Raw genomic sequence first — 22,344 nt, forward strand, 5'->3', positions numbered from 1 at the left:
CTGTTTCTCATCAGGATTTTTATTACGACAGTTTGTGATTAAAGTCAGCAGGTGATTCTCCAACAAACGGACCAGTCAGAGAAGAGGGAGGGGCCACAGTGTGTTTGTAGTTCAGCTGGTCACTCGGCTTTGGTTCTTTTCACAGCTCCAGGTAACCTGTCCTGCAGCCTGAAAACATGCACAGACTCTGTTTAGTCTTCCTGTCCGACAAAACCACCATATCACACCCTGTCACACCATATCACACCCTGTCACACCACATCACACCACATCACACCCTGTCACACCATATCACACCCTTTCACACCATATCACACCCTGTCATACCAGATCACACCATATCACACCCTGTTACACCACATCACACCCTGTCACACCACATCACACCATATCACACCACATCACACCATATCACACCCTGTCACACCATGTCACACCCTGTCGCACCACATCACACCACATCACACCATATCACACCCTGTCACACCACATCACACCATATCACACCCTGTCACACCATATCACACCTGTCACACCATATCACACCCTGTCACACCATATCACACCCTGTCATACCACACCGTCATATCACACCCTGTCATACCACATCACACCATATCACACCCTGTCACACCATATCACACCATATCACACCACATCACACCATATCACACCCTGTCACACCATATCACACCCTGTCACACCACATCACACCACATCACACCATATCACACCCTGTCACACCACATCACACCATATCACACCTGTCACACCATGTCACACCCTGTCACACCATATCACACCCTGTCATACCACACCGTCATATCACACCCTGTCATACCACATCACACCATATCACACCATATCACACCCTGTCATATCACACCCTGTCATATCACACCCTGTCACACCACATCACACCCTGTCATATCACACCCTGTCATAGCACACCTTGTCATATCCCACCCTGTCATTTCCCACCCTGTCATATCCCACCCTGTCATTTCCCACCCTGTCATATCACACCCTGTCATATCACACCCTGTCATATCCCACCCTATCATATCACACCCTGTCATATCCCACCCTATCATATCACACCCTGTCATATCCCACCCTATCATATCACACCCTGTCATATCACACCCGGAAAGTTTATAAATCTTCTCCCCACAATGAAAAACATTACTCATGTCAGATCCTGATCTGCTACTTCATGTGTGCTTGTGATTAGAACAAACTTCAAAAAGATTTGTCAATCAGCCACTTAGTTTTATTGTATTGTATTGTTTTACATTTTAATGTAAAATTCCCACTGAAGCTAGCCAGCAGCTAAGCTATAGCAGTGTTGACCACCAACAGAGACATGTTGTGTTTGTGGCCAAACAGCATTATCTTGGAGAAATATTATGAGAGACAGCGAGGACATCAAAACTAAAACCAGCCTTCAAAATAAAAGCCAGGATTACTGCACAGTCAAAGTTTATTGTGAAGTGTGGAATGAGCTCATTTCTGCCCCTTGTGGCTGTTGGAAGAAGGACTGTAGCTGGTGTAAAGCACCGGAGTCCCATTTTCTCCCCCGGATCAATGAAGGTTTATCAGTCAAACTTAAATTAACTGAGTGTTACTGGGACAGGCGAGTGTAATGTAATTACTGACTTGTTGCCGAAGAAGTAATCAGATTACTGTAACATTTTTCTAAATAATGTGTTACTGCTGATAATGGGGGAACACATTCTCAGTAAATGTGGTTATCTGTTCTGATGTGTACTTACTTGTGCAGCTTCTCCTCCACTTTGGACCGAATCAACTCGATGTAATGATCAATCTGAGTCTAAACACACACACACACACACACACACACACACACACAGGTCAATTAGTGCTTTCAGATCATTTAGTCACAGAAACATTCTCAACATGAGGCATTATAAGAAACACTGTACTGGTTTTAGATTTTAGTTAGTTAGTTTTTAACCCTGGGCTCATGTTCACATGTTCTGCTGTGTCAATGATCCAAACTCACCAAAGGTTTCAGAACCGGTCCAGTAGTTCAGTCAGGACCACTTTGTCAAAATAATCTTTATTTATTTGCACAAGTTTCATTTGGCGGTATGGTACTGTTGTGGGACCCCCTGCTCTTCCACGCGCTTGCGTGGAAAGCCTGAGGCAGGAAGAGCACACCTTCCTGCCCTTCACGAGCCATCATGAACGGCATAAGCAGGGAGCGCAGCAGCAAAGAAAAACCCAGACAGAGCAGAGCAACCAACAAGATACAATGGTAAGATTCATAATAGATGACAGGAGGCGCTGGGGTGGAGGTGGGTTGCAGAAAGCCAGCAGAGGAAGCAGCAAGTGAGGTCGGGCTAGAGCAGTTTAAATAGTGCGCTATGAATGCAATTTCCCAATAGGAAGCGGGCACAGGGAGTCAGCTGAGCCATCAGCTGATCTGCTCCGTGTTGACAGCTACGCTGTAGATGCTGATTAGAGCTTGACGTCGTGACCTGCCAGAACTAACGCTACGCTTGATATCTCCTCAGCTGCAGTTTGATCCTCTGTGATGTCACAGTCACGTCCACTAACAGTGTTTCAGTCTCTGACAGGCTGAGGTTGTTCTTCTAACAGTCTGACAACATCACAGGAACCTTTCCTACAGAGAGCTTTAGTCCAATAACGTCCTCTTTGTCTCATTAAGGAGACGTCTCAGTCTGAGAAGCTGCAGGAAGACGACGGTGGACCGGTTCTGAAACCTTTGGTGAGTTTGGATCATTGACACAGCAGAGCTAACATACCACTCCGTTAACTCAAATATGCTCCCTCATCCCAGATCCACCACAGAACTACAAAGAAAGAATGTACACCTTTTCCATGGGAAGTCCCAGGTTATTGTAGGTGAATCACCTTAACATTTGGGCTAAAATTCAATAATAAATAACCAAAATAACACGAAAGCTAAAATATGGTTGTGACACGGAGAGATGGTGTAGCTTTAAAACAGTTTAAGACAAGTTCTCCTGCCGTACCTTTTTCTTCTGGTAGATCAGTGGAGTGGTGAAGAAAATGATGTCAGCTGGACAGGAAGACAAAAATGGCTTCAGTTTCAGTTTGTTTGAAGCACAAGTCCAAAAAGATTGAAATCAGGAAGAAGAAACCTCACCGAGAATCAGAATGGTGACTCCATTAAAGATGGAACCAACATACGTCATCATCCACATGACTGCAGACAACTGAAACGTTTAGAGAACAGACAGCTGAAACATTTAGACAACAGACAGCTGAAACATTCAGACAACAGACAGCTGAAACATTAAAACATTTAACTGGATACCTGGTCTCCCCTGGTCTACCTGAAGTACATGAACACTGGCTAGCATTAGCCACCATGCTAACATATAGTGTGTAAACTGACCTTCAGAGAGTCGACCAGGTCTTCAACCAGCAGCAGCCTCCTGGTCTGACTGGTGAACCAGTTTAGGTGGACCAGAGACTGGTCAGCCAGCAAACGGACAGACTCAGAGGACACAGTGATGTCCCTGTCCAACAGAGACCTGGAGAAGGACAGAGGAGGTGAGACATGGACAGAGGAGGTGAGAGGAGGACAGAGGAAGTGAGAGGAGGTGGAACAAGGACAGAGGAGGTGAGAGGAGGTGGAACAAGGACAGAGGAGGTGAGACGAGGACAGAGGAGGTGAGACATGGACAGAGGAGGTGAGACGAGGACAGAGGAGGTGAGAGGAGGTGGAACAAGGACAGAGGAGGTGAGACGAGGACAGAGGAGGTGAGAGAATTCTTTGTGTGTGTTACCTGAATGGATGACCTTCATCTGATTTCTGGACGGCCTGGATCACTGATTTATAAACCCTACAGACAGGAAGTAGACAACAGTAAATTCATTAATTAGTAGATTGATTATGAAGCTCAGAGATGCAACATGGCATCACTTATCAGCAGACTGAGGTGCATTGTAGGACATTTACATTTACATTTAGGGCATTTAGCAGACACTTTTGTCCAAAGTGACTTACAGTAAGTACATTTGTCACAAGAAAGAAACCACAACATATCACCGTTGATGAAGTAGAAAAGAAAAAATAGAAACAATTTTCAAGCCCTCATCTGAGCAAAGTAGCTGCTATTTATCAAGGATACCTTAAGTACAAAAGTGATATGATTTAAGTGCGAAGGCTCAGAACATACAACAATATGTTGGGGTTTTTCTTTTTTTTTTTTGGTGGGTGGGAGTGGGAGAGTGGGAGGGAGTCATGCTATGCGGGGTCGAGGTGAAGTCTGAACAAGTGAGTCTTGAGTCTTTTGCGGTAGATGCTGAGTGACTCTGCTGTCCTGACGTTGGTCGGGAGTTCATTTCACTACTGAAGGCCAGGACAGAGAAGAGTCGCAATTTCGCTGGGCGGCCTTTGTTTGCTCTCAGCAATGGTGGTACCAGCCAACCAGCTGATGTAGTAGAGTGAAGTGCTCGCGCTTGGGTGTGTGGTCTGACCAATGTTTGGAGGTAGAAGGGTGCGGTACCATTGATGGCCTTGAAGGCCAGCACCATCGTCTTGAATCGGATGCAGGCCGCAACAGGAAGCCAGTGGAGGTCACGGAGGAGGGGGGTCACATAGGAGAATTTGGGTAGATTGTAAACGAGGCGTGCTGCAGCATAACGGACACGCTGCAACGCTGCAGTAGTCCAGGTGGGAGATTGGACCAGGAGTTGCGTTGTGTCCTTTGTGAGGAAAGACCGGATCCTGCAGATGTTGTAGAAGGCAAATCTGCAGGATTGGGCTGCCACGGTGATGTTGGGGGTGCAGGATAGTCTGTCGTCCAGGATTAAGCCCAGGTTCCTCACAGTCGATGAAGGCGATACTGTGACGTCCTCGACAGTGACTGACAGGTCCATGTGAGGGCAGTCTTTCCCCGGGATGAAGAGGAGTTCAGTTTTACTAAGGTTGAGCTTGAGATGATGTGCAGTTGTCCAAGCGGAGATGTCTGCCAGACATTCCGAGATGCACGTTGAAACGTGGGTGTCGGAGGAGGATGGGGAAAGGAGAGGAACAGCTGGGTGTCGCCAGCATAACAGTGGTAAGAGAATCCATGTGATGTGATTGCAGAACCTAGTGATCTAGTGTATAGTGAAAACAGAAGTGGTCCGAGTACTGAGCCTTGAGGGACACCAGTTTCCAGAGAGCAGGGTTTGGACAAGGAGCCATTCCATGTGACTGAAAGGTGCGATTTGTCAGGTATGATGTGAACCAGGTTAGAGCAGAGTCAGCAGCAGTGAGGGAGGATGGAGGGGGAGGGAAAGGAGGGGTGAGGAGTGAAGAGAATATGGAGAATAGTTTCCTGGGGTTGGAGGCAGAGGAGTTGATCTTTGACAGGTAGAAGGCAGATTTGGCTGCGGATACAGTTGATGTGAAGTCAGACAGGAAGTGGTGGTAGTGAGCAAGGTCATCAGGATGATGTGATTTTCTCCATTTTCTCTCTGCTGCTCATAGCACCGATCTGTTGGTTCGCAGAGATTCAGACAGCCAGGGAGGGGGGGAGATGATCGAGCAGGTCGGGAGGTGAAGGGACAGAGAGTGTTTAAAGAGGAGGAGAGGGAGGACAACAGTGGAGGAGGCTTCCTCGGTGGACATTAGAGAGAATTGTTTGTAGATGGTAGTGAGGAGAGAACAGTTGAGGAGAGAGTTTAGAGAGAGAGGGATTTCAGGTTGAGGCAGGTGGTGACCGTGTCAGGTTAGGGGCGAGGGAGGTGGTGGACTTCAAGGGGAGAGAGAAAGCGACACAGTGGTGGTCGGACACAGTGAGCGGGGTAACAGAGAGCTGAGGTACTACAGGACCTTGTGAAGACAAGGTCATGTTGGTTCCCGGCCCGGTGGGTGGGTGGGTGGAGAGGGGGAGAGTGTGAGGTCAAATGTGGAGAAGAAGTCAATGAATTCAGATGAGCACAGCTTCCCTGGGGGGATGCTGAAGTCACCGAAGACAACGAGTGGTGTGCCATCATCAGGGGAGCAGCTTAGTAGTGCGTCCATCCCATCAAAGAAGTCTTGGAGAGGGATGGGAGGGTGATAGATCACCACAATGTTGAGCTTGAAAGGAAGAGTGACAGAGACAGGGTGGAATTCAAATGCAGATCTGGGTAGGTGGTCCAGGGAAAGGACCTGGTAGGACCACGTGGGTGAGATGAGGAGTCCAGTTCCTCCTCCTCGACCGGTTTGTCTCGGGGAGTGTGAGAATGAGTAGGCAGTTGAGAGGGCAGCTGGAGTGGCAGTGTTTGGTGTCTGGTGATGTCGCCGGTTTGATGTCCTGACTGGGATTGGGTAGGACTCATGGCTGCAATGGGTGGTGGACAGTGAGTTACTTGGACTCTCTCGATGGACTCCTGCAGAGAGACTCCCTAAGTCTTTGTTCAGCTTTCTGACACTACAGCTGACACTGTAGTGACTAGCTCTTATGTGCTAGATTTACCTCATGCAGGGTTAGCTCCTTCCTGCAATCAAGCCTATGCACTTCAGCTGAGTTGGCCGAAACTGGCTAATGGCCACTCAGCATCAAGAGTTTAACAAGAATTTACACAAAAGGTATCTAGAAAATATTAAATATTTCAACTAACCCTACTCACAGAATGCCTACACACCGGATCAACAATTACTTTCTGATTTACCAACAACAAGATAACATGCAGCTTCCTTCCCCTAAACAAAATGTAACTCGAACACACCTTAGTGGTATCTCGTGGGCTGTTGATACATTCACAGTGTGTTCTGATTGGTCAGTGACAGACCAGGTGAGCCCCCCCCCCTCACCTGAAAGTTATGGTGACACAGAGACAGGTGAGCAGCAGGTAGGACACCACACTGATGACAGACAATGTTGCCACAGAGATGAGAACTAGCAATGACAGGCCGAATGCCACCGCCGTCTTCTTCGGTTCTTTCCAGTGGACCAGCTGCAAGGCTGCGTGGGTGGGGTCAGAGTTATTACACACACTTCCTGTCCTCAGAAAGACACACACCAACACACATGATCTACTGCAATAAACGTGTTCATCACACATGCAACTGTGGTGGTCCTGAAGTGTGAAAAACACAACAAATACAAAACACAACAACAAATTCAAAACACTACAACAAACAGAAAACAACAAATACAAAGCACAACAACATTAACGTAAACTAGAAACGGTAGGTACCTTCTATCAACAAGGGTAAAAGGTCTGTCTCAAAAAGAAGGTCTAACACACTGAGTATACCTGAGTTGACTAAACTTGAGATGACTTTTCGGTTGCAGAACAGCTGATCAGAGTTAGTTCAGTCAAGTCTGAGTGGCCTACGTTTGCCATGAGTTAATGAGTGGGTCTCTTCTGTCCTGTCAAGTGTATAAGCTTTTAATTTTACAGCAGCAGCCTCTCTAATTTTTCAAACATAAAGTTCAAGAAAACATCTTGTATGAAAGATATTTCATCCTGCTGTCCTGTTGAAGTAAGGCTATTCTTAAGTCGCTTGTTTACCTATTTGGGATGCATTTTTTAAAAAATGATAAAAGAGTGAGAGAGAAACATGTCACATGAGCTATGCTGGCATGTGGTTTTGTACTTTCTGGTTTCTTAATATTTTGCCACATAATGACTGTCCTTAGCCCCACAGCTAAGGAAGTGGGCGTTTGTGCTGTGTGTGTATGGATCATTAGAGGGTGCAATACTGTCGTCCTCAACCTCACCTGCCGCTGATATCCTACTGTAGGTCTGTGTTACATTTGGTTTAGATCACGGTGACAAACTGCAGGTGGTAACAACTAAACATGGAAATATGGACCAAACAGATAATATGTGTTTTACTTATGGTCATATGAATGTTTGTTAAGTCTCAGTCCGACTCAGTAACAATGCTTTTGTGATGTTTAAACCAGAACTTTTATTTGACATTCAAATTTCATATTGGTGGCCTTCATATATGCAGCCTACAATCAGCCTGACAGCTGCCTTGATTTTCAGAGTGCTATAAAGAAGGGCATTGGATGCTATTCTGAGCTGAGGATGCATGATTAAATGTTGAAGATGAATGAGACGAATCCATAGGTCTCTGTCTCTATATTGATGACAGATTGATTATAAAGTTCTCATATTAAAGACAGTTTTGTGCTAATGACCTAATATCGGTTCGATGTTTCCAAAGACATAAACAACTTCTGCTTTGTTACTGCAGTAACTGAGCCAGAATTTATGTCTCCTTCTGGTACAGAAAACCATTTCCTTTTCTCAGGATAACAAACTGAGAGTTTACACTAAATCCGCTTTCTGAAATAGGGCTGAACAACCAGAGGGAGGGAGATCAGTGGGCCTTGATGAGATACTGTTTAATCACAGCACAAATGAGACATTAGCTAGCTAGAATGCTAGTTCCTGATTGTATGTTCACTCAGTGACTGGTGTTAATGGCTTATGTTCCTGTTTTTGTTGTGTTTGGTTTATAAACAAACAGCAGATTGTGGGTTTCAGTTAGCATGCCTGCTAGCAACTGCTAGTAGTAACATAGTCCCATTGGCAGCTGCTGCGGAGTTTGTCTCTGTCCCGCTCCGTGGCATGGGAAGCCTCACAAGAGCAGGTTACATATCGGTTGTGAAGCGGGTTTCAACTTTCAACCCTTGCTAGCCCCGCTGTTAGTCCTGTTGGCTCGCGAGCCTCCCCCATCCCCGCCGACAGGATTAAACAACACACGTTAGTGATACGGGAATCCATTACTCGTGAATTCAGGTTAGCACCGCCGGCCACTGTTTACATCCTGGGGCCAGAGCCTCCGACAGTGGCTATTCTGAGGGTGCTGGCATCAAGCAGGGAGAAACGAAGCGCGAGAAAGTGGTGCATCAATCAATCAGTCAAGATTTATTTTTATAGCGCTGTTTACAAAATTGCATTGTCACAAATTACTTCACAGATTACAAAGAAACCTACATTTTGCCCCACCACCAAATTTCCCATCCTCCTTTCCAGTGTTGTTTTTGGTAACCATTTTAGATTTAGTCTTAGTCTTTTGGACTAAAATGCTTATTAGTTTTAGTCAAATTTTAGTCATTTCTATATGTGATAGTTTTAGTCCAGTTCTAGTCTACGAAAACTCAAACAGGTTTTAGTCTAGTTTTAGTCAGAGAAACAAAAGAAGAAGTATAGTCTTTTAACAAATTAATTTAGGTCAGTAAGTATTGGAGAGTGCTGTTGGACAGAAAACTTTTATCTCCATATTTTAACTTTTCAACTTTTTTTCCAACATATTTCAATGTTTTTTTTCATGAATTAATGCCCTACTTCATCATAAAAGAGTGTCACACATAAGTTGTGAAAATAGCAGATCTACAAGTTCAACATTGCAACACATTGTGAGGTTGTAGGTCAGCTATTTTCACCAATAATAAAGGAATGGTTTTAGACATACAAGGTTTATATCCTCTCGTCGTTTCCGACCACCAAGCCCCTTTGTTGACGCTGCCGCCAGGGTCCAAAGTTTGTGACCAGTGACCGCAGGTGTGTTGAGCAGAATGTGCGCTGCATGCCGGGTGGTGGGCGTGACCAAACAAGGATAGGATGCAGCAGCATTGCAGATACTTTTTAGGTTTTGATTGACAGATTACACGCACATTAAGCAGAAATGCCATGCATTAACGTCTGACAGACCACCCACTAACATTTACGTCCGTTCTCGTCTCGTCAACGAAAACTCACACACGTCTCATCATGTTTTAGTCATCAAAGAGCCATGTTTATCTGGTCACCGTCTTGTTATCGTCATGAAAAAAAGGGGCGTCAACGAAATAATTTCGTCATCGTCATCGTTGATGAAAACAACACTGCTCCTTTCACATCTACCACCACCCACATACCGGTAAGCTATCTGAACGAGAGAGCTGCACGACCATGAGCCGCACTGCAGGGTGTCAGACATAAAAATGAGCTGCGCATGCTACCAGCCACTTACCACCATTTCTTTCCAGCCCTGCATTGTTCTTTTTCCCTTTGTTTTAAACTTAAACTACCATAAATTTTGTAGAAAATATGTTAGTAGACTGACATCAAGAATTTTTTTTTCTTCGTCAATCCAGAAACAGAAGTCCCATTAGAGCTTTGCCGATAGAACCACGGTGAGTCGGCGATGCTTACGTCTGGGTTGGCATCATAGACTGGTAGGCATGCAAAAAAAACTTTGTCCGTATGGCACTCAACACAGTAGCAGTTGGTGACAAATCAACATTTCTTACTGCCCCCCCAATCAAGGCAGTCTAGAACCAGGCCTGACAGCAGCCGGTCCTGCAGGCACACTTTGAGTGCTTTGCTCAACCACACTCCGGCAGCGAAGAGCGGCTCCGAAGGATGACTGACCCAAAGAAAAGCAGCAGCAGCAGGAGGCCGAAGAGGAAACAGAGTAGGGCGCATCTTGCCAGAGCATCAGTGGGATTGTAACAATGTGTGAATGACGTCTCTCCTTCTTGTTGAAAGATGGACAGAGTGTCTGTCCAATCAGCAACCATCCTTGTAGGTAGAAGGTACCTAACTTTTCCAGTTTAAGTTAATGTTGTTGTGTTTTTCAAGACGTGACAGTTAATCTTATTTCTTATTTGATTAATGAAAATCTGCACTGATAAAACCTCTGAATGCAGTCAGCAGAGCAGAACTGTAGTCATGTGATATGTTTTAGGATGTGAAGGGTTAAAAAGTCCTGAGGTGTTTGTGAGATTAAAATCTGCAGTAAGCAGCTTGTTTCACACAGAATGACCTGAATAAGAACAAGAAGCAGTCAGCTGAGCAGGTTAGCTCACAGCAGGACAATAGAGCTTTGTGTCTGAACACAAATATGAAAATATAAAAACAGACTTCAGTTCTACCTGGATCCACAGGAAGGCTTTGATTATTTCAGTTGTCATGGTGACAGTTTTAAACACGGAGGCTTATTGATTAAAATGTTTAATAACCCTTTATAGAGTTCATTCATTTATGTTTATTTTTTATTTAAACAAGGGACAATGCACATTTATTAACATGTGCACCAGAGTCAATCATGTAAATGTACCAGATTTTATCCATAGACTTATTTTCAGCTACAGTCTCTGGCAGGTTGCTGGCATCAAGAAAGCAAACAAGAACGCAACACATAAACACAAACAAATAAAAATACACAACCACCACTCCAGACCATGACAGCTGTCTGTGGCAGGTTGAAGGAATATGAAAACATAACACATACGAGAACAATATGCACAAAGCACTCGTGGACACGGAGCATTAATAAAGACAAAGACATAAAGACATTAATCTGAGACCTGACTGTTATATTTAAAGCTCTCTAACTGTGTGACGTCCTCAGTGTCCGACCAACCAGCTGCTCAGTTCATCGATCACACTACTCTGAGCCTCTGTTCATTGAAGACTGTCAGATGAGGTTGAGACTGACTGACTACAAACAAACACCCGCAGGTCCATTTAGTAGCTGTGTCACATGATCTTCTCACTACAGACTGAATGAAGCCTGTGAACAGGTGAGTCCTACCTGAATGTGTGAGGTCTCTGAGTACGGAAGAGGAGTTGTTGGTTGATGATGATGAAGAGTGACTGCTGCTGGTTGAGTCGGCCATTTTCTTCTTCTTCTTCTTCTTCTTCTTCTTCTTCTTCTCTGTGTGTTCAGCTGAAGTTTCTCTGCTCAGTTTGATGCTCAGTCTAAGCTGCTGCTGGAGTTATGATGTCATCACAGGGCGGGGCTTACAGAGAGGGGGTGTATCTATTGGTCAGCTGTTAGAGCTCTGATGTTGTAACTTTTAATGTTAATCTGCTGTCGACATAAAGAAGTTAAACAGGTGTAAAAAGTTTCAGTTCTTAGAAATGTTCTTGTTACGTTGATGGCAATAAATCCTGGACTTTATTAAAACAGTCCTGTCGAGCTGCAGAGTCTGAATCTGTCACAACATAGAAGGAACTAAATCCAGTTACAGTCTGTTTTAATATTAAAGTATCGTCAATAAGCCCATTAAACTGCAACTCTTTGTGTGGTGGAAAGTAACTAAATATGTTGTTACAGTACTTGAGTATTTCAGACATTCAGTCTAGAATAATGTTTATGATCACATTATTTCTGATAAATAATTCATGACATCGGTTTCCTGACTGACAGACTGTGGATGAAGAGTGATGATGAGCTTGTGTACAAATATATTTATCCACTCTGTTGAAATGTGACTACAGTAGTTTGTGACTTTATACTTTTACTGGATTAAATTTAACCCACAGCTGCAGTTACTCAACAGATTCACATTAAAAACACATGAAAAGACTATAAATATGATGTCAGTCTGCAGCAGGTTGTTGTCTTCATTAATGTTAAATACATCAGTTATGTATGTTTAATATCAGGACCAGGTTTCTCTTCACATCTGTTTGATATTCGACTTCATTAGACATAATGATCCCGGTCCAGTTCCTCTGACCCATTCAAGAGGTTTTTACAATGACAGCTGATTTTCTGACATGATTTGTTCCAGTTAAGAAATTAACATGGTGACATTTTCTTCTGAAGAGTAAATGTGTTTTTAGGGCCGCTTTAATTCAAAGTAAAGTAAACCAGTTATTGTGAGAATAATACTTAGATTGTGTTGAAGTAACAGGAGGTAAACTGACCTACAAACATCCATTCCAACTGTGACTGACTCACTGCGGCTGTGACTGACTCACTGCGGCTGTCATTCACTCACTGTGACTGACTCATTGCGACTGTGACTCACTCACTGCGACTGTGATTCACTCACTGCGGCTGTGATTCACTAACTGCGGCTGTGACTGACTCACTGCGGCTGTCATTCACTCACTGTGACTGACTCATTGCGGCTGTGACTGACTCACTGCGGCTGTGATTCACTCACTGCGGCTGTGACTGACTCACTGCGGCTGTGATTCACTCACTGTGACTGACTCACTGCGGCTGTGACTCACTCACTGCGGTGGTGATTCACTCTCTGCGGCTGTGATTCACTCACTGCGGCTGTGACTGACTCACTGCGGCTGTGATTCACTCACTGTGACTGACTCACTGCGGCTGTGACTCACTCACTGCGGCTGTGATTCACTCACTGCGGCTGTGACTGACTCACTGCGGCTGTGACTCACTCACTGCGGCTGTGATTCACTCACTGCGGCTGTGACTGACTCACTGCGGCTGTGATTCACTCGCTGTGACTCACTCACTGCTACTGTGACTCAGTGGCGGATTTAAGAAATTTGGGGCCAAGGCAAAGGCAGGCATGGGGCCCTCTGAAATGAGAAGACAACACACAAAACAACAGGTCAAATATACAGATACATACATTTTAACAGAATACACATGTATTATTTGTTTTACCTGTTGTCCCTCTCTTCCTGTCCCTTTTTCACGTTGTCTCTCTCCCTCATTCTGAAAACAAACACACACAAAACACAGTATAAGGCTCTGACCCAGTGGTGAAGTGTAAGTATATTTACTCAAGTGCTGACATAGACATTTTAGGATTTCATGCAAATTTTGTCTGCTCCACTGTATCTCAGAGGCAAATACTGCAGAGGTTCAAATGTAAAAACAAGAGATGTATCTCATGCAGCCAGTGTAGTCACATGATCCCAACATGATTTTTAGTCAATTGATCACATGACCTGGAAGCTATTGAGCTATAATGCTAATATTTGCATGTAAAAAAGTAATAAAAATTAATAAAAACATTTTATAGATGTAAAATGTAAAAAAAAGAGGCGTATCTCATGCAGCCAGTGTAGTTACATGAACCCACACTGATTTTTAGTCAATTGATCACATGACCTGGAAGCTATTGAGCTAAAATGCTAATATTTGCATATAAAAAAGTAATAAAAATTAATAAAAAATATGAAAAGATGTAAAATGTAAAAACAAGAGGCGTATCTCATGCAGCCAGTGTAGTCACATGATCCCAACATGATTTTTAGTCAACTGATCACATGACCTGGAAGCTATTGAGCTAAAATGCTAATATTTGCATATAAAAAATTACAAAAATTCATGAAAAATAATTAGAGGTTCAAAATGAAAAAAACAAGAGGTGTATCTCAAGCAACCAGTGTAGCCACATGATCCCAACATGATTTTGAGTCAACTGATCACATGACCTGGAAGCTATTGAGCTAAAATGCTAATATTTGCACTCAATGCTGCCCGGTCCACCCACTACTCCCACCTCATCCACTCTGGCTCCAACAACCCCAAGGCTCTGTTCTCCACCATTAACTCCCTCCTCAAACCTCAAGACAACATCTCCTCATCATTCACCACTGAAAATGCCAATCATTCCTATCATTCTTCCAATCAAAAATCAACACCATCTACAGTAACCTCAACACCTCCAGGACCCCTCCCATCTCCCCACCTGCCTCCCCCCCTGCTTCACCACCTGCCTCCCCGCCCACCACTTTCCAGCGCTTGACCCATTTCTATCCTGTATCGCCAGAACAACTCACAACCATCATGACCGGAATAAAAACCTCTACCTGCGCCCTGGACCCCATACCCTCCAAACTCATCAAGGACTGCCTCCCAGTTATCTCCCCACTCATCATTGACTTCATTAACGCCTCCCTCTCCTCTGGTTCTGTCCCCCAAACCCTTAAACTGGCTGCCATCACACCCATCATTAAAAAACCCGGTCTTGACCCTGACAACCCAAATAACTTCCGCCCCATCTCCAATCTCCCCTTCCTGTCAAAAATTCTGGAACGTGCTGTCGCGTCACGACTCAGAACCCACCTCACCTCCAATAACCTGTTTGAATCCTTCCAATCTGGTTTCCGTTCAAAGCACAGCACCGAGACAGCCCTCCTGAAAGTCACCAATGACCTCCTCCTCTCATCAGACTCCGGACACCTCACCATCCTCATCCTCCTCGACCTCACAGCTGCATTTGATACCATAAACCACTCCATCCTGCTCTCCCGTCTGGAATCCTCTCTCCACATCACCGGCACAGCACTCTCCTGGTTTCGCTCCTACCTCACAAACCGACAACAGTTCATCAGCATAAACAACTGCACCTCCCCCACTGCTCCCCTGTCACAATGTGTCCCCCAGGGGTCGGTGCTTGGTCCCCTCCTCTTCATTCTCTACATCCTCCCCCTTGGCCAGATCATCCGTCAACACGACCTTCAGTTTCACTGTTATGCCGATGACATCCAACTGTACATATCCACCAAAGCCATCACCAACACCACCCACTCCACACTCAGCAACTGTCTCACCGAAATTAAATCATGGATGCAAACAAACTATCTTCAACTAAACAGTGAAAAAATCGGATATAATCATCATTGACCCTGCCTCCCGCACCAAAGCCAGTCACAACTTCTCCCTCACCTTCGATAACTGCACTCTATCACCCTCATCACACACCCGCAACCTAGGAATCATCTTTGACAGTAAACTACGGTTTGACCTCCACATCAATCATATAACCAGGACCGCCTTCTTCCACCTGAAAAACATCGCCCGTCTCCGCCCCTCACTCACCTTCTCTGCTGCAGAAACCCTCATACATGCATTTGTCACATCCAGACTGGACTACTGTAACAGCATCCTCCATGGCTCACCATCTAAACTTCTCAAGAAACTGCAATACATCCAGAACTCAGCCGCACGCCTGCTCACCCATACCCGCTCCAGAGACCACATCACCCCCGTCCTCCGTGACCTACACTGGCTGCCCATCACTCACCGCATACAGTTCAAAATCATCCTCCTCACTCACAAAGCACTTAATAACCTGGACCCCCCTTACCTCACAGACCTGCTTCATAACTACACCCCCTCCCGCGACCTCCGCTCATCCGAAGGAAACATCCTCTCCCCACCTACACGGACCAAGCACCGAACCTGGGGAGACAGAGCCTTCTCCATCGCTGCCCCCTCCCTCTGGAACTCACTCCCCATACCCATCCGTACCTGCACACACCTCCCAACATTCAAAACCATGCTCAAAACGCACCTTTTTAAATTAGCTTTTAATTTATAATCTTGATGTGCTTGTTTTATACTGTTCTCTGTGTTTTTACTGTATCTTACTGTTTTTAACTGTATATTTCATGATTTTTAAAGTGTAAAGTGTCTTTGAGCATCTGTAAAAGCGCTTATAAATAAAATTTATTATTATTATTATTATTATTATTATTATATATTTGCATTTAAAAAATTATAAAAATTCATGAAAAATAATTAGAGGTTCAAAATGAAAAAAACAAGAGGTGTATCTCAAGCAGCCAGTGTAGTCACATGATCCCAACATGATTTTGAGTCAATTGATCACATGACCTGGAAGCTATTGAGCTAAAATGCTAATATTTGCATATACAAATTAATGAAAATTAATAAAAAATATTTAGAGACTCAAAATGTAAAAACAAGAGGTGTATCTCATGCAGCCAGTGTAGTTACATGATCCCACACTGATTTTAAGTCAATTGATCACATGACCTGGAAGCTATTGAGCTAAAATGCTAATATTTACATATAAAAATTAATGAAAAATAATTAGAGATGTCAAATGTAAAAACAAGAGGTGTATCTCATGCAGCCAGTGTAGTTAAATGACCCCAACATGATTTTGAGTCAATTGATCACATGACCTGGAAGCTATTGAGCTAAAATGCTAATATTTGCATATAAAATTAATCAAAATTAATAAAAAATATTTAGAGGTTCAAAATGTAAAAACAAGAGGTGTATCTCAGGCAGCCAGTGTAGTTAGATGATCCCACACTGATTTTGAGTCAATTGATCACATGACCTGGAAGCTATTGAGCTAAAATGCTAATATTTGCATATAAAAATTAATAAAAATTAATAAAAAATATTTAGAGGTGTAAAATGTAAAAACAAGAGGTGTATCTCATGCAGCCAGTGTAGTAACATGACCCCAACATGATTTTGAGTCAATTGATCACATGACCTGGAAGCTATTGAGCTAAAATGCTAATATTTGCATATAAAAATTAATAAAAAATATTTAGAGGTGTAAAATGTAAAACAAGAGGTGTATCTCATGCAGCCAGTGTAGTTACATGACCCCAACATGATTTTGAGTCAATTGATCACATGACCTGGAAGCTATTGAGCTAAAATGCTAATATTTGCATATAAAAATTAATAAAAAATATTTAGAGGTTCAAAATGTAAAAACAAGAGGTGTATCTCATGCAGCCATCATCAAAGACTAAAAAAACAACATTTATTTAATTATATATACCTCGTATGCATCTTGTTTTTGATTTGTATGCTTAGTTAGCCTTTACCTGAGGCCTCCAGGATGTGAAGAGCCAGATCTCTCCTCTCTTTCTCCATTTTTTTTTTGATGTGCTGAAGTTCATGTCAGGGATGGCTGGGAAAGCCTTTATCAGGGCTTTTGCCATCTAAACAAGATAAATACTATATACTAAAACATCTCACATACTGTTTTAGCATACTCAATAGCATGTTAGTATGGAATTTCGGACGCAGCCCAAATGCAGGTACTTACAACAATAATGGGGGGCATATAATAAACTACATACACTCATGATTAAAAAAAATTAGGGCCGGGACTTTAACGCGCTAATTAAGATTAATTAATTACACAAAAATTAATGCGTTAAAAAAATTAACGCATTTTAATCGCACTTATTTTTGCACCGCGGAACGTTTCTCACTGGATGAGTTTCAGGCGTACCGATTATACTGGAGCACAATTATTTAACGAGTTAAAAAGCCGCAGACACTGGCGCCCTGGCAATAGCAACATAAGCAAGACAGCACCGCTGTCCAGCTGCTCTCTCAGGCCGGCCTTGAAAGTCGTCAGATCATGTCTGTGACTGGACACATGAGAGCAGCTAGGGACGGCGCTCTGATCCGCCCTGGCAACATATAGCAACATAAGCAAGACAGCTGGACTTTAACCGCGTTATACCAAGCACAGCACGCTGTCCAGCTCCTCTCTCAGGCCGGCCTTGAAACTGAAAGTGAAAGTTAAAACTTTACCGAAAAATCCTTGTCGCTGCTGAATCATTGTGGGTGATTATTTATTATTTATTTCACTCGTAAGGCCGTGTAATAAGCGGGATAATGTATAGTTACATTACATTATCCCTTACTTACATCAGGCTGAGTTCAACAAATCAATTTATGCTACTGCGATTTAAGTAGCCTAGTTAAATACAGTAATCATCATAGTGTAGTGGCAGGAAAGACCATTTACCAAATAACGTGTTACTTAAACATTTTTCATTGTGCTGTGCTCTAAAAATAAACTAACAAACTAGTGTAGAGTCCTGTATAAGGAGTGTTCAGCTTAAATTTTCCCCTTAAATTTAGGTTCTCGGGAAAATTGCATCTTATCAGGTAATCGTTAATCGCTCAATATGGTCCATCAACTAACGATTAATGAATTAATCGATAATTTGCATCCCTAGTCTGTTGGTCTTGGTTAAGTACCACCTTGAAAAAAAAATAAACAATGTTTTGTTGCTTAAGCTTATGTATCCAGTCATTATTCAATGGTATACTAAAACCCATAAGAAAAAAATTGCTTCTCACTGTTCTCAGGTCAAATATTTATATGCGATTAAAAATGCGATGAATCGCATTTTTAATCGCATATAAATAAAGTTTATATTCATTAAAGATATTCATTAAAAATGAATATTCTATTTATATTCTGACTACACTGGCTGCATGAGATACACCTCTTGTTTTTACATTTTGAACCTCTAAATATTTTTTATTAATTTTTATGAAGCAGCGGCTAGCAGCAGTGGCTAGCAGCAGCAGCGGCAGCGGCTAGCAGCGGCAGCAGCAGTAGCTAGCAGTGGCAGCGGCAGCGGCAGTAGCTAGCAGTGGCAGCGGCAGCAGCAGCGGCTAGCAGCAGTGGCTAGCAGCAGCAGCAGCGGCAGCGGCAATGGCTGGCAGCAGCAGCAGCAGCAGCAGTAGCAGCAGTAGCAACAGCAGTAGCAGTAGCAGCGGCAGCAGCAGCAGTAGCTAGCAGTGGCAGTGGCAGCAGCGGCAGCAGCAGCAGCAGTAGCAGTAGCAGCGGCTGGCAGCAGCAGCAGCAGCAGCGGCTAGCAACCCACACCCGGGAGGTACAACAACGACGACGTCGACACCTGTGGGGGAGGGTCCGTCGTGTAGAGATAAACTAGTGAGTATCAAAACTGTCCAAGGGGTGATTTTTTCCCCCTATATCGATAAGTATTCCTTGAAGGCGGAAGCGTATGAGTCATTTTGAAGTAAGCTTTGAATTTCGTTTCTATTTGCTACAGAGGCTGAGAAAACATCAGAAACTATGTAACTTAAGGAAGTTAATTAACAACTACTGAGATGGAGACACACTGTTCAATTTTAGGAACTGTATTCAAATCTAAATGAAATTAAAATGAACTTGTTAAGGATACAGTGTTTAAATGGGCCACATGACAAGGCTCTTTTAATGATCAATAGCTGGGATAGATAACTCTAAAAGGTAAAATATGACATTTCTAAAATGATATGGGTCAAAATCTTGATCAAAGATGTAAAGCCAGTGATTTATACAATTGCATTCAATGTTCAGACATTAAAGCTCTGACTTAGCTGCTGGGACTTCACTTGTAAAATAGATTATAAAAATGATCCACGGTACATTTTTTACATCTGCAGCAATGTCAGTTCAAAATGTTATCAATTGATGCGTGTCCCTGAATACATGTTTTGTAGTAAGAGCTAACAGAGAGAAACTTTTTCTATTTTGCTAGGTGTTGACATAACTGTCTGTGTCTTCCTGTTTCCGTTAGTGTGACTAGCTGAAATCCATGCAGGATACATCCTGCATGGATGTTTCACTGTATCCTTAACAAGTTCATTTTAATTTCATTTAGATTTGAAAACAGTTCCTAAAATTGAACAGTGTATCTCCATCTTGGGGGTTGATCTGAAAATGGTGATGATGAATGAGTATTTGTAATTAATGAAAAATTTGGTTATTCATTGGGTTGTTGCAAATGTGTGTGATAATCTCTGGACACGAGGGACCTGAATTTAAAGAGAATGATGAATATAAACTTTATTCAGGGAGTACTTCATGATGAGGCGCACATGTCATGGAAAGACGAATGGGTGGATGTCCAGTGGAAAGGGGGCGTTATGTCACTGGTGAAAGTTACAAATGACCTCCTAATCGCTTCTGACAAAGGACTTATCTCTGTCCTGGTCTTACTAGATCTTAGTGCTGCATTTGATACCATTGATCATCACATTCTACTACAGAGACTGGAACACTTAATTGGCATTAAAGGACCCGCACTAAACTGGTTTAAGTCCTATTTATCGGATCGATTTCAGTTTGTACATGTTAATGATGAGTCATCCCTGTATACCAAGGTTAGTCATGGTGTTCCTCAAGGCTCCGTGCTTGGACCCATACTATTCACCTTATATATGCTCCCTCTAGGAAATATAATTCGGAAACACTCCATAAACTTTCATTGTTACGCAGATGATACCCAGTTATACCTATCAATAAAGCCAGATGAAACTAATCAGCTTACTAAACTCCATGCATGTCTCAAGGACATTAAGACCTGGATGAACTGCAATTTTCTGCTGTTAAATTCAGATAAAACCGAAGTTATAGTACTTGGTCCTAAACACCTTAGAGATGCATTATCTAATGATATAGCTAGTTTGGATGGCATTAACTTGGCCTCCAGCACCACCGTCAGGAATCTGGGAGTTATCTTTGATCAAGATATGTCCTTCAACTCCCACATAAAACAAATTTCAAGGTCTGCATTTTTTCATCTACGTAACATTGCAAAAATCAGGCCCATCCTGTCTCAAAGAGACGCAGAAAAGCTAGTCCATGCATTTGTTACTTCCAGGCTGGACTATTGTAATTCTCTATTATCAGGCTGCCTAAACAAGTCTCTAAAGAGTCTCCAGCTGGTCCAGAATGCTGCAGCATGTGTACTGACAGGAACTAAGAAAAGAGATCATATTACTCCTGTATTGGCCTCTCTGCACTGGCTCCCTGTAAAATCAAGAATAGAGTTTAAAATCCTTCTCCTCACTTACAAAGCTGTTAATGGTCAGGCGCCATCATATCTCCAGGAGCTCATACTACCCTATCACCCAACTAGAGCATTACGCTCCCAGAACGCAGGATTACTTGTAGTTCCTAAAGTCTCCAAAAGCAGAATGGGAGCCAGAGCCTTCAGTTATCAAGCTCCTCTTCTGTGGAACCATCTTCCTGTTTTGGTCCGGGAGGCGGACACCCTCTCTACCTTTAAGAGTAGACTTAAGACCTTCCTCTTCGATAGAGCTTATAGTTAGGGCTGGGCCAGGACAGGCCCAGGACAATGACACACTGAGCTTCTCTCTCCTCCCCTCTCCTCTCCTCTCCATCTGTATACATTATGCCTGTATACATGCCCCATCTCTGCATGTCACTGACTTACTTCTTCCCCGGAGTCCTTGTGCTTTCTAGTCCTACAGGCTCCCATGGATCCTGGCCGCGCCCGGGTTGTGGATCGTGGATGCGCCCACTGCTATGGCCCTGCCTGATCGTGGATGCGCCCACTGCTATGGCCCTGCCTGATCGTGGATGCGCCCACTGCTATGGCCCTGCCTGATCGTGGATGCGCCTACTGCTATGGCCCTGCCTGATCGTGGATGCGCCTATTGCTATGGCCCTGCCGGATCGTGGATGCGCCTACTGCCATGACCCTGCCTGACACCCACCACTACTGTCGCTAATATTAGTCACATCTCTGTTACATACGTTCCACTACTATTATTGTAATGCATTACTACATACTATCCTTACCATTAATCACTACTACTGTTATCACTAGTAATCACATTTCCATGTGCTTTTCATTATTATTGCTGTAATACATCTCTATGTACTTTCACTCCTGTCAACCATCGCTTATAATTGAATACATTGTGATCTCGTTGATCTGCTCTGTACATGCGACAGCTATTGCACGTCTGTCCGTCCTGGGAGAGGGATCCCTCCTCTGTGGCTCTCCCTGAGGTTTCTTCTGCATTTTTTTTCCCTGTTAAAAGGGCCTTTTTTTGGGGCAAGTTTTTCCTCACTCGAATCGAGGGTCGAAGGACAGAGGGTGTCGTCTCTGTACAGATTGTAAAGCCCTCTGAGGCAAACTGTGATTTGTGAATTTGGGCTATACAAATAAAATTTGATTTGATTTGATTAATGGGATGGTTGTTTATGCTGGAAGTGTAAAGAAAAGGCTTTTATAATTTTCAAGACTTTATTCAAACCGACAGAACGACACAGTTCAGCACTCGAT

The 22,344-nt window shown here is 43.4% G+C and overlaps 1 protein-coding gene across 7 annotated transcripts in view; it reads right to left on the bottom strand.

Annotated features, from left to right (window-relative positions):
* The window catches only part of LOC311274746 (reticulon-3-B-like), a 27,932-nt gene continuing 5,588 nt past the window's right edge, over positions 1-22,344 (bottom strand). For 4 of the 7 annotated variants that reach the window (XM_084382676.1, XM_084382677.1, XM_084382675.1 and 1 more), the window contains exons 4-13: positions 13,373-13,423; positions 13,185-13,284; positions 11,534-11,812; positions 6,806-6,956; positions 3,804-3,860; positions 3,410-3,548; positions 3,158-3,227; positions 3,024-3,070; positions 1,776-1,834; positions 1-168 (exon numbers count right to left, since the gene is read on the bottom strand). In XM_084382676.1, the coding sequence (XP_084238802.1) occupies positions 120-168; positions 1,776-1,834; positions 3,024-3,070; positions 3,158-3,227; positions 3,410-3,548; positions 3,804-3,860; positions 6,806-6,956; positions 11,534-11,618 (657 nt within the window). In that variant the 5' untranslated portion in view covers positions 11,619-11,812; positions 13,185-13,284; positions 13,373-13,423 and the 3' untranslated portion in view covers positions 1-119. Of the gene's footprint in view, positions 169-1,775; positions 1,835-3,023; positions 3,071-3,157; positions 3,228-3,409; positions 3,549-3,803; positions 3,861-6,805; positions 8,035-11,533; positions 11,813-12,688; positions 12,699-13,184; positions 13,285-13,372; positions 13,424-22,344 lie in introns of those variants that run through there. The other 3 variants (XM_084382674.1, XM_084382678.1, XM_084382672.1) reach the window with 3 other exon arrangements.

The sequence above is a fragment of the Pagrus pagrus genome, assembly GCF_965226575.1.
Source record: "Pagrus pagrus genome assembly, chromosome: 2".
Classification (NCBI taxonomy): domain Eukaryota; kingdom Metazoa; phylum Chordata; class Actinopteri; order Spariformes; family Sparidae; genus Pagrus; species Pagrus pagrus.